The following is a 13,032-nucleotide window of genomic DNA, read 5'->3' on the forward strand; positions in this document are numbered from 1 at the left end:
TTATTCATTTCCACCATGATGAGAAGCGCTTTATGGATCTGAAGCACAAAAACATGGCATTCCTCATTAAATCTCCTGCAGCAAAACCCTGGTTTGGCTATATTTCATAGGACCTCTTTAAAAGACGTAGTCATTATTTACGATGACAATTACAAAATTGTAATGGTTAAATCTGGAAAATTCATTAAGGTATGAAATATTCATTTAATAGCATAAATCATAACATATTGAAGCCATGGCACAGGTTGCCCAGAGAGGTGGTGGAAGCCTCGTCGCTGGAGACATTCAAGATCAGGCTGGACCAGCGACTGAGCAACCTGATGTAGCTGTAGGTGTCTCTGTTCATTGCGGTGGAGTTAGACTAGGTGACTTTCAAAGGTCCTTTTCAACTCCACTGACTATGATTCTACGTTTCTGAGATGGTCTTGCCTCTTTTTTTTTCTGCTCTTACCTTGGCTGACTTGTCAGCGCTATGTTCTCGTTTTCCTACATGGTTCCCCATGACAGATTACCAGAACTTCAAATTCTGAAACAGAATAAAAACAAAACAGAGATTTTAGAATCAATACATTTTCGTTATGAAATACAAATTCATTTTTCATCTGATCAAACAAAGAAAGAAACAGCTCTCATACAATAAACAGCAATACTAGAAAGCTTTCCCCGCTCTTTAAAGACACAAAGGAGGAAAAACTAAGCATTTGATTCACATATAAGCCAGGACTACTAGCATTTAGGCAGAAGCCCTACTGTTATCAATCAATCTCTAATTGAAAATCTTCATAAGAGATCAGGTAAGTTCTTTAGAATTCACATTTGCCATTACATAAACTGCAGTTGCAAACAACAACAACAAAACCACAAAACCCACCATACTAAACTGCTAACAATTTGCTGTAGAGGTAGAATGGATATGTTCTTTATAGAATGCACTTTCATGGCAAGCACACAAAAAAAGTAACGCCAGCTCCTCTCTGAATTTTCTGGCTCACCACGGTGTATCTCAGCTCTAACAGGGCTTATGCAGGTTAAACCACAACACTCAAATTTCAGCTTTTAGTTTAATACCTGTGGTTACACTACATATTTCTTCCTGTAGAGGCATGTGTTTATTTAGAGTAACTTGCACAGCTGCTTCCTTCAGACAGTTTAAAGCAGTGCAAGGTATCATGTAAAGCCCTGAAACATAAAACTAAATGCATAAGAAGTTTCAAACGAACATTTCTCCCTCAGAATAATGAACTTTCACTCACGGAGTTCAGCTTAATGGTACTAGTCATAATATTTGTTACTCTGCAATAAATACAATGCCGTGCACTACTCTGGAGATTGGAAGGCTCTGGGAAGACCTCAGTGTGGTCTTCCAGTACTAAACAGAGTTTATAAGCAGGAGAGGGACTGACTTTTTACATGATCTGATAGTGACAGGGCAAGGGGGAATGCCTTTAAACTGAAAGAGAGGAGATTTAGGTTAGAAATCAGGAGAAAGGTTTTTACAGAGAGGGTGGAGAGGTGCTAGAACAGGTTTTCAAGAGAAGCTGTGGATGTCCCATCTCTGGAGGTGTTCAAGATCAAACCGGATGGGGCCCTGGTAAGGCCTTCAAGGTGGGGGGACTGGAACTGGATGAGATCTTTAATGTCTCTTCTAACCCAAACCATTCTCTGATTGCAGAATAAACAGAGCACAGCAGAGCCCCACTCCCAGACTGCCAAGGTAGAAAAAGATACCAGGCACTGACGAACCACAATTGGTACCGTGGTGTGAACTTAAATCAGATAAACGTTTAAAATAATTTGCTGGCCAGTGAAAAGAATAACATTTTCATGCCACCACAACCTGTGAATGATAAGAAAAGTTTTACTCTCAAGTGTCTTCACAAACAAAGCAAACAAGGTGGAAAAACCAGCAAAGAGACAAAGCATATGAAGTGGCACACTGAAGGCAAACTGTTTGCCAATGCATTCCCAATTCCAGTCTGAATAAATCCATCAGAAAGATGCTAAACATTGCACAAGAGAAGGAATTAAATACAAAGCCAATAAATAGGCTTGGAGAGATGGAAATGCAAAACGCTATTCAGACTTCTGGAGTAGGAACTGAGAGTACACCTATGTCTGTGCCCAGCATCAGGTTTCTCTACAGGATCTGATTCAAATTCCTTCTGTAAGGATAAATCTACTTCCCAGCCAAGGAGACAAAAGCCAGTTTGAAAAAACACCTTAAAATTGACAGAATTCTTCACGCCACCTAATAAATGGAGAAATCTGTAATTAATCCTTCAGGGAAAAATACTCAACAATTTCACTCTGATGTGAATATGAAGCAGAAATGTACAGTGCAAATTGTTCTGTAGATACATGTGTAGGAAACAAAAACATGAATTTTGAGGGGACACAATGCAGATATGCAATGATCAGAGAACAGCATCAGTACCCACAAGCTGGGAAACACTAGAATGATTTACAGTGACAGAAAAACCCAATTTTTATTTTACACTTGAGCAGAAGTCTAGCTTACTTGATTAAAACCTGAGAACACAGGTCATTTTCACTTCAGAATGCAAGCGCAGGCTGCTGTTAAGACTTAAATAGCAATTATTTGATTCTTGCTGCTCTGAGGAAGCCCCACTGCACAGTTTCTGTGTCTGCTGATCTTTATGCAATGAGCTGAGTCACTGACTTCAATGGGATTACTCGCCGTGCAATCCTTGTAGGAACCTGCAGCCAAGTATTCAAAGAATCCGAGGTAAAAGATTTGTATTTTCTTTTAGTCACTTTCATAACATTCAGGTTGCCAGACTATGGAGCTCTGCACATAGCAAAGCAGCAGTTATTAACAAGCATTAACCCATCCACAGCCTTGTTTGCAAGGGAGTCCTTACATGCTTTAGCACTGATAAACTGTCACGGGAACAGTCATGAAGCTCCCAAAACAACGTGAAAACAGAACTATTATAGAAATGCAGGAATCCTCATTGAATCAAACATGAATCAGACATTACAGTGAGTTTCTAAAATAGGCCTGAGCACGAGATCAAGCTCATGACCACAACAGCATGAGCCCTTCCACCTTCCTGGTGAAACCCATCGAGTTTCATAATTCCAGTGAGATGAAAGATTTGGCACATGACCATAAGTCACACAGCACAAGGAGACTCCCCCGGTGCAGACTGGAAGCGATCGGAGTGTAGCAGCAGCTCCCCAGGAAGCTGAGGAAAGGCGCTGCAAAGTGCCGTAGTTCTGCCCAGCCCAGAAACCAGCTGGATGGGCTCTGCTGCCAAAACCCAGCATTGCCCAAATGCAGGAATTAATCCAGATATCCAGGCTGCTTCCAGTAACTCTAGGAAAGAGCCCAGGGATTCCTCCTGGGGAAATCAACTCAACTGCCTTCCCCCATCGAGTCACCTTCCTTGGAAAGCCAGGCTAGCAGGTAACCTGATGGCCAAGCCTTCTTTTCTGCTTTCTTCATGATAGGAAGCTGTATTCCAGCTACCAACACCAGAAACACCACTGCCTCACCCAAAGAAGGAAATCCTCCTTACTATTTGCTAAATGAATATTTGTAGTTTAAAAAAAGAGGGTTCCAATCATCTTTCCGTACACATATAGTGTCCTATAGAGAGGTTTAAATTGTGATTCAGAATTTTCACTGAAAGACAAAACTTTGCTCCTTGAAACTTTCTGAATATATCAAGAAACACACTGGTATCAGATTTTTGCACGTTACACTGTTTTGACTGCATACAAGTATACATTGACAGGAGCCTGAGAAAAGTCCACTCCTAATCATCACTCTAAAGCTGTCTTCCTCATCATCACTTTTCTATACTCTAAATAAAATCAATATACTTCAGCCCAGGAGCTAGCTGACAGTAACAACTAAAAAGTGATACCAGTTCAGGAATTACACAGGGGTGTAAGTCAATGCTTGTTCAATTCAAGTGCACTCTATTGAATATTAATGGTGATTTAGTTTTGAAGCACATATACTACCTAATGTAAATCACAGGATGCTGAAAATGGATTGTTAAATATTATCTTTGAAGAGTAACTTAGTTATGTAAAATAATGGTTCAGTCCAACCTCTTCCCACGCACTTAAGTGTGACTCAACAGAACTACACAGAATAGTAGAGGTATGCAAGTACTTACATATTTACAAGTACCAGATCATAATTACTACTTTGCACTACCTTGTCTAGGAATATGTATTCACCACAGCCTAATACTGGTGAGTAATGGTGCAGAGCTACACTGCTAGATACGTCTCCCAAGTGTTTACTCACATATGGGAAGAGTCAGCAGGGAATATAAAAATATATCAGGAATTTACTTTAAACTTCTTGCTAATTTAATGAATATTATTTTCTTTTTTTTTCTACTACATTCAAATCACATTAATCAAAATAAAACAGTTTAATTACCTTGAATAAATGAGCAAATTCTGTCTCATTTTGGAAGCCCTCTAATGCAGACACTTGGTGATGAACTTACCCAGCAGTGACACACAAAACATTTGTTTTCCAGTGTCAGGCCCATGTTATGCTGCTGACGTACTGCCCAGTACTTCCAAGAAGCTAGTTGGAAATGCTGGGATAGTTTTAACACTCTCAGTGTGGCATACATCTTTAGAAAGAAGCCCTTCAGCCTTTGTCTCAAAACAGATTGAGATACTGGGCAAACCTAACCTGCTTCCTCAGTATTCTCTCCCATGGTAATTTAGGACTCTGATGTATCAAGAAAGAAAACCCTGGCAGTCTCAGGTGAGTGACCTGTAGCTAATTGCATCAGCAGTCACAGCCAGAGATAGATGCAAGCAACCCCATCATAAAAGTAATTCTCCTCAGGGGCAAACTGCTTCCTAGAACTTCCTCCCTCTTGAAATTCTAGTGTTAAATTACCTTATGAAGCATAGTGCTTCATATCCCTTTCAAGTGTCATCATTATTTATTTTTCCATTAAACATGAAAGTGTGCAGTCCCTGCTAGACCAAGCCTTATTTCACTTTTGACTTCCGCCACGGTATGTCTCTGAGGAACCCTTCCTGAAGGAAACGCACATTATTCTACATACATTTATCCATCATGCATGATCAAGCCCAAGATTTTAGTGGCATTCATAATATACAGAGCAGAGAAGTTACCAGTAGTAAGCACCGACTTTACCAAGTGTATTTTAAATTATGTTCGTACAGAACCTTGCATAGCAGAATCCTGGCCTTCCGGGCCTATCAAAACATTACAGTCACTTTCATGCTTATTGGTAAACATGTGCTCCTTGGTGAGAATCTTAGACCTAAAACAGCAGCTCTCAAAGAGAAGGGTCGAATTCTGAAACACTGCTGATCTACGAAAGCGCTCCCTCATGCCCACACAGCATCTCAGGAGTTTACGTACACTTTGTGTACCATCACAAAATACATCAAAATATTTGAGATATCTGTACATTTCTTCTTATTATTTTACCTTTTCTGACTGCTTTGATTACAGTTTTCCCTCTATCCTATAAGGACATCATCTTGCCTTTTATTTGTTGCATTTACTTATTTCCTGTAGTTTACACTTCTCACTTTTCTTCTTTTCTTCAGCTAGTGCCAGCCTAGAGAATAGAGAGGATCACATATATGCCTAATATACTCATTCCTTGAGTCTGATCCAAAAAAAGAAATGTTGCCCCACCGTGCAATTAGGACTGATGCGTCTATTCCTATTTCATTCATTAACACTAAAAATTTCATTTCATTTGTTATGTATTGGCTTTACCAATACATCTTCACTTCTCATCCCTTTGGATAGCTCACTGAAAAAAAAAAAAAAAAAAAAAAAAAACCAGAACAATAACAAAGAAAACCCAGTATTTTCCCCCATACTGCAGGACCTTTTAGGTCTGCACGGCATACAAAACTGAGGAGCAAGCATCAACTCGTCACAACCCTCTGAAAAGGCTCAGAGGCACAGTGGCAGAATCACTGGTGTTTTTTTCCCCAGCACTCATGCACTCAAGGGACAAAATATTTTGACACTGCAGTTTAATAAATGATGAGGGGGAAAAAAAGATGGAGAGAGTAGAAGAAAGAACGGACACACCATAATCTCGTTCATTCTGTATACAGTACAGACAGCAAGTGCAGTATGCTATTAAGGCAGCATGTTTCACTATCAGAACTTCTGTAGTCCCTTAAAGGTTTACATCCCTCGGGATGTCCCCCTCAAGAGTGTATTTCATCAGCAGGGGACTTAACCTCTTGACCTCAATGAATAACACCTGTCCTAAATGCTGAAGTATTCAAAGAGAGAGAAATTAGTGAGCAAATTAACATAATATAAATGTGGCATTAACCAGGAAAAAAGAAAACAAGGAAAACAGAATTCATTTTCACACAATGATTGCAGGTCACAATGATGATCTTCCTAGTAACACTGGTGGAAAAGGCAAGGAGCAATCAAGAAGTCATACAACAAGAATTGTTATTTGTTACTTGGAGACTTCCAAGTTTTGAGCTTACAGTACTCTGCAACCAGAGAAGATCTATCACCTGTTTGCACATAAAAATAGAGATACCATGAAAATCAAAACAAGATACATTTGAAGACTCACATTTTTCTGTGTCTTCACTTAGTAAAACAAGTAGTCCTCTCCCAGTGATGAGCAGTATATTTTCTCTTTATAAGCAAGACAGGTCACTGAGGTTCCCCAGCAACACAGCCACTTTGATGATCAGTGTTGCACTAACACACCAGAGACTGATGTCAAAACGCACACCTGCAGCTCTGAATGCTCATGAATCAAAGGCACCATATGCTGGCTCTTATCTTCTCATATTCAAGTGACTGACAGGACAAGAAGATGATTCATCTTCTCCAGACACCGTTAACATTACTGTCAGAAAACAATGAAGCACTATATCTTTCTCATTTAAATAACAACAACCCCCAAAAAACTTCTCTCTGCCCCACCTTTCTCTCTGTTCTGACTTCAAATATAATCTCTCCATACTGTAAACATGCCCGACCTAGAGTTGGGTTTCCTGTAAATGCTCCTCTATTACGTTTGGCATAAATATAGACATTACGAAAGACTGACTTTTCACCTTACTCCTAGCTGACTCTCTCTTGGCTCAGCCTACCACTTTAAAGCCGCCTCTCACTCCTCATAAACATACTGCCAAGGAGGCACAAAACTGAATCTGGTTTTCCAGACATGAAAGAATGCATCCTTAGGCTCCTCAGTATTCATGTGTTAAGTTTCTCTTCTTTTTGCCTTCTCTTTTCCTAGCCTGATTGCCTGAGTGTTCACACATGAAACCATGCTTTGAAAGTAATTTTTTTAAATTTGAAGTAACTTCATGAAAACTTAGCCCCCAGGTTTTTAATTTGTGCTTAAGGTCTGTACTAAGATTCAAGGATCTTGTGACAACCTCCCAGTAGGTCACTATTATCCACAGTTCATTAACACAAGCACAAATGAGAGAGTCCAGCACAAAGCCATTTGTTCTGCAAGCTGCAAGTGACACTCATGAAGTGTCAGCAGGTATGTGCAAACTGCCTCTGAATCAATAAACTAATTCCAAGAGCAAAGTAGCTTACAGGGATACAGAGAAGCAAATTTTTTAACTGTGGCAACTATGGATACTGTGACACTGTTTTGGGATTTTCATAGAACCACAGAATGGTTTGAGATAGAATGGCCCTTTAAAGGTCACCTAGCCCAACTTCCCTGCAATGAACAGGGACACCTTTCAACCCAAATCATTCCATGATCTACAGCTAGATCAGGTTGCTCAGAGCCTGGTCTAACCTGACTTCAATTTTGGATTTTGTCTGTCAATGATACAGTGGCTTGCTTTCTCTTCTGAACTAAAAAAGCAAAAAGACACTTTGCTGAGGACAACCATATACCTGAGAAATCAACAGTTTTGTCTCCTTTCCAAATGGAATTTTATGCTGGGTACTTTGTCCCTTATTCACTTGAGGTCAGAGGCTCAGCAGGTTACAGTCACTCAGCTGTGAGTTGTTGCACCTGGAATTTTAAATTATTTATGATTAACAGCAGCAAGCCTGTCACTGAAATTTGCATGAGAAAGCACTTAGGTCTGTACATTGCCCTGATACCAGTACTGCAGCTGTGTACCTCAACAAATGTGCTTTAAAGTGTGTTGTTTTGCATCACACTTAGACATTGCTTCATTTCAATCTTGAATTTCACGTACTAAATGTAATACTCTCAGCTCTTATACAGGCTATGTACAAAGAACATAGAAATAACCATTACTGAATTAGTACTGAAGAGAACAAAAGATCCAGAAAAAAATATAATTCTATTTGAACACAATGTAAAAAAAACACACAAGACAACTATTTTCCCTTCTTTCATTAAAAAGGTGTGCTAACAGAGTGCTTCATGTTAAAAGGAAGACAAAAATGTGCCAAACACTACTTTCTTCAACTTTTATGATTCTATGATTCAGTTCAGCACTTACATCAAACACGTATTTTATTCAGTGTAAAATAAATAAGTAAATCTTGCAATGTGTCGAAGTAACAGAGTAAGAAACTCATGTTTTAATAAGATTAATAGCAGTGTATTCATTTTCAAAGATGATTACCAAGATGCACCTCAAATCCTCTACATGATTAAAAGCTAAGTATTCTTAAAAGGTATTCACAGCGCCCGTCACAATACCACAATATCCTTGAATAAGTTTCCCTCGTGAGGTATTAGGACACAAAGTATTCTATTTTAATTGCTAACTGAATGTTTCTAGAATAATGAAGGAAATGTTTCAATTATAATAACTGTGACAGGGTTCACAGCTGTGAAACCCAGTCTTATGATGCCAGACAGCACCAGAAGACAGACAGAAAGAATATTCCTTCCCTAAAGGTCTGGCAACTCAAGGGCAAAACACATGAGCAGAAGGAAAACCTTTCTGCCATATCACAGATATAGAACACAGAGAAAGACAGCAAGAAAAATGATTTACAGCCTAGCAGACATTAGAAACTTAAATCCAGAGCTGTAATTCAGGAGGCCCTTTTCAGCTACCACATTCTTCTGGTGCTGCAATCAGCTACAACCAATGTCTCCTCTCCTGTTTAAAAAGCTCTTTGAGGACTTCAAGTTCTGACAGCCACGATGACATGGTGAAGCAGCATCACAGCATTCTGCACCGAGACCCCATCAGAATACAACAAGGTATTCTGCCACACACAGTCTTATTTCTGTAGACTTCCTCAGCATGCATTATGCTAACCATTAGGCTCAGGCTTATCACAAGGCAGAACAGCAGCCACAGTACCATCCCCGGCCTGCCTTTTATAAACGGCTCTAGCGTTAAATAATGAGCTTGTGATTAGCATACTCACACAGGATGTGGGAAACCAGCCATCATTTTAGAAGGTACCAAGGGGAAAGATCAGCCTAGGAGGTGATCATAGGATAACTGTGAGTCACACACGTGATTTGGCAGGGGAAAAAAAAAGAAAAGATGTACATTGAGTCATGAGGGGATATTCCCAGTCAAGGCAGGGAAGAACTGATGTCACCACACAACCCACAAGCACAACTGCAGGTGGATGCAAGGTACAGGGCTGTTCAGACCCGTGTAGCAGTGTGAACTTTTTACTAGAAGAAATGCCAGGATGATGAAAGCAACGGGAGCTCATTATACAGGGATAAGACAAAACCCATGACATGACATTAAGAAAACTTAAACTTAAGAAAAACAAGGTTAAAATACAGTGTTGGAAGAGAAGAAAATATATAGTGTCCAGGTATAAATCTAAGATGAATATCAGAATGTTTCTAAACAGGAAAAGAGCAAGGGTCAGGAAGAACCAAAGGAGAACAGAAAACCTTGCTGCCTTTCAGACAAAAGACAGGAGTGTGATCACAATTTAGAGACTGCATGAATATCAGGGCCCTGGCACAGCCAGAAAGCAGCCCCAGGATCAGGGAATCCTTCTGCCTGAGGATGTTCATCTCTTGACAGCACACATGGGGCAGGGCAGGGCAGGGGAGGGCCAGGATCAGCTTTTGATTGAATCTGTTCACCTACTGACATCTGACCCTGTAAAAACCTCCAGTAACAGCCATCACAAGCTTGCAACATCATACAGTTGATGATCCAGCTAATAAGGGTTCCTCTGCCTTTGTAGAAGACTGAAGAAAGAAGATTGAAGAAAGACTTTCAGAAAACAGATACCAAGGTGCTCCTTTGGATAAATTTCTTCTTTCTTACCCCGAACAGTAACTCCATCTAACGTGCTCCTTTCAGACCTTAGTTCACCTACAGCACTCTCAAGAAACAACAGCTTGTAACACTTAAAGGGAAGTCAAGATTTCAAGTTACTTTCTTAAGTACAAATCCTATGATACTTGAATCAAGAAGCTCTGTCACTTACTGCTTTCATGAATTATTTATCAGAGAAAACAATGGGTCTTTTATCAAATGTAGTATCTTGCTTAAAACAGCTCTCATTGAAATCTGTAAGAGGTCACTTTGCAAGCAATATTACACCGAGGTTTAGCTGTTTTATAACTTTTTTTTTCTTCTTTAACTGAAAATCTGGCAATTCTAAGTCAGTGCTTATGGTTAATGAGAATGTTGCAGCTGGAGCTTTCCCTCCTGAACAGCTGCTGACTACCTGTGTGCACAGAACCAGTCCCATCTTTGAGTCAGCACTGCCCATCTGTGGTCCCAAATACTTAACATGTGATATTCTAAAACTTACAGTAATTTTGGATGGTCAAGCCTGCCATTACTATGCTAATGTTACAGTTGTAACAGTCTTATTTCGGTACATCCAATGAGCTTAATGGATTGCTACGTGGAAATATTTATTAATAAATCCATCCCATGTGTGAGGTTTAAACACCTGTGAAATGCTAACATCAAAAACAAAACATTGCTAAGACAAGAAAGAAAAAACATGTCCCCACTTTTTACTTGAAGCATGCCATATTCACTCAAACAGAAAAAAACTCAAACCACAGCACTGTCCCCCTCCCAAACCACAGGCATCTTAACATCTGCTAAGGGTGTCTGAAAACATACTCTAACAGCACTGCTTAACATGAAAAACATACAAAGACTGCAAAGTGGAAAGTGGTTTCTATCGTAACTGGTTTCTGTTTGTGTGTTTGTTTTTAAACCAAGCTGCACGCAAACATTTCCTCTGTTTGGGCACATCAGAATTCACTTAAATTCACCCCCAAATTCAATTAGTAATGGACATGAGTTTCCCCTTACTTTGCCAACTACACCATATGAATGTCCATAAACACTGTAATGCTACCACACATTAGTTATCTGCTATAGGGGAGGAGTGCTGCAGATAATTTCATGCACGTTCTCTCAGATGCCACACAGTGAAGAAGTACAGGCAGCTAATGATGGAGGCAGCCACTTCACACTAAGTAGGACTGTGATGCATGTGGGCTGGCACAAAAATGGTGTCACACACACTGAGCAGAAACCTGGACACACAATCATTTTGGTATCAATTATTATTTTACTCACTCAAGTCCTAACACTCCTGCCATACCAACAGCTTGCTCAGTGTTTGCTCTCCCTCTGGATGCTTGCCCACAGCCAGGATGCACCATTCTGCACAACTGAGACAGCTTCATTATGTTTCTCCTCCCACCACACTTGCCTGATCTTACACTGTAAGCATAGTACTGCAAAAGTCTTATCCTTTACAACAGAGGCTGAATTAAGAGAATGTAACTGTATTTTTTAATTTTATCTAATGATAGCCTACAGGAACTTGAGTGATACTACGCTATTTAAATTTGGGTTTCTGTGTAGAGTTAGACCATTACATCATAGATCATCCCTGTAAAAATGAGTGTCAATTTCAGTTACAACAAAGATAAAAATCTGTACAAATACCTTTCAAGCACACAGTTCCCAGTAATAAACAATTAAGAATAAGTCCAGGTTGGATGAGATACTGGACAATCTGGTCTAGTACTTGATCTAGTGGCTGGCAGCCTTATCTGTGGGAGAGGGATTAGAATGTGATGATTCTTGAGGTACCTTCCAATCCAAGCCATTCTATGATTCTATGAACTGAAGAAATCTTTGAAACATATATACTTAAAATGTCTAAAGGAGTAAATGACAGCCAACTGATTCAACTGACACTACAAGAGAAATTTTTATATAGAGAATGCAATTATACACTGGAATTGAGTCAACATGCTCAAGTGCCTCTCTCAATCAATAAAAGAAATCATTGCAAGATGATTCAATACCACAAAAAGATACATACAGAATAAGCTATCTGTTATGTATTTAAAAAACGGTGTGAAAACAAACACTGTCATAAAGCCTTCTTGCATATAGACAGCACATTCAGTGAGATACATGAGATCAGACTTACCATAAAATCATTTGGCTGTGCTCAGCTGAGTGGTCTTTTCTCACACAAGCAAACCCACAGAAGATTACAATGTCATTTTGCACCAGGAATACACTACAAAACCGGCTTTCATGCTTATGTGTGCCAATAGTCTTTGTTGTAATGTATGTGTGATTGTGAAACTACTTAAGTGTTCTCTTGCCAAAGCTCTGGTTATACTTCCCAGGTTAAAGTAGAGAATCAATTGATTGTGAAATACCTTCAGTTCTTTGGCCATCTTCAAATGTAATACTGTGCCAAGGTTTTATTTGCATGTTAATCTTTTATTCATTTACTAAACTGGGCAGAAAAAATGTGAACTTACACTTCACAAATAATTAAAGCCTGAAAAACAGATTCCTAAAGCATAAGATCCATAGATACAGAAGTTCCTAAAATCTATTACGCATGTACTACTTACTATTAAGCATCTGCCTTTTTTTTCCCTCCCATATACACATTTTCAGTTTACAAATGTTAATTGTATAATAAAAAAAATTACATAAGATTTTGGAATACATGTAAAATAGAGTTAAAATACTTCAGATTACTTGCAAGCTGCCATGACTTTTTTCCAAAGTATTAAAGTCTTACTGAAACTAAGCACTATTAGAAGCATTAAAATT

At 39.2% G+C, this 13,032-nt stretch overlaps 1 protein-coding gene across 1 annotated transcript in view; it reads right to left on the reverse strand.

Moving 5' to 3' along the window:
* Positions 1 to 13,032, reverse strand: part of LOC122171839 (myelin basic protein) — a 106,111-nt gene that overhangs the window by 81,795 nt on the left and 11,284 nt on the right. The window contains exon 2 of the mRNA XM_042839617.1: positions 452 to 526. Within this exon, the coding sequence (XP_042695551.1) occupies positions 452 to 502 (51 nt within the window). The 5' untranslated portion in view covers positions 503 to 526. The remainder of the gene's footprint in view (positions 1 to 451; positions 527 to 13,032) is intronic.

Source organism: Centrocercus urophasianus, unplaced genomic scaffold (genome assembly GCF_019232065.1).
Source record: "Centrocercus urophasianus isolate 14NV4802_14NV808 unplaced genomic scaffold, USGS_Curo_1.0 seq_11, whole genome shotgun sequence".
Classification (NCBI taxonomy): Eukaryota; Metazoa; Chordata; class Aves; order Galliformes; family Phasianidae; genus Centrocercus; species Centrocercus urophasianus.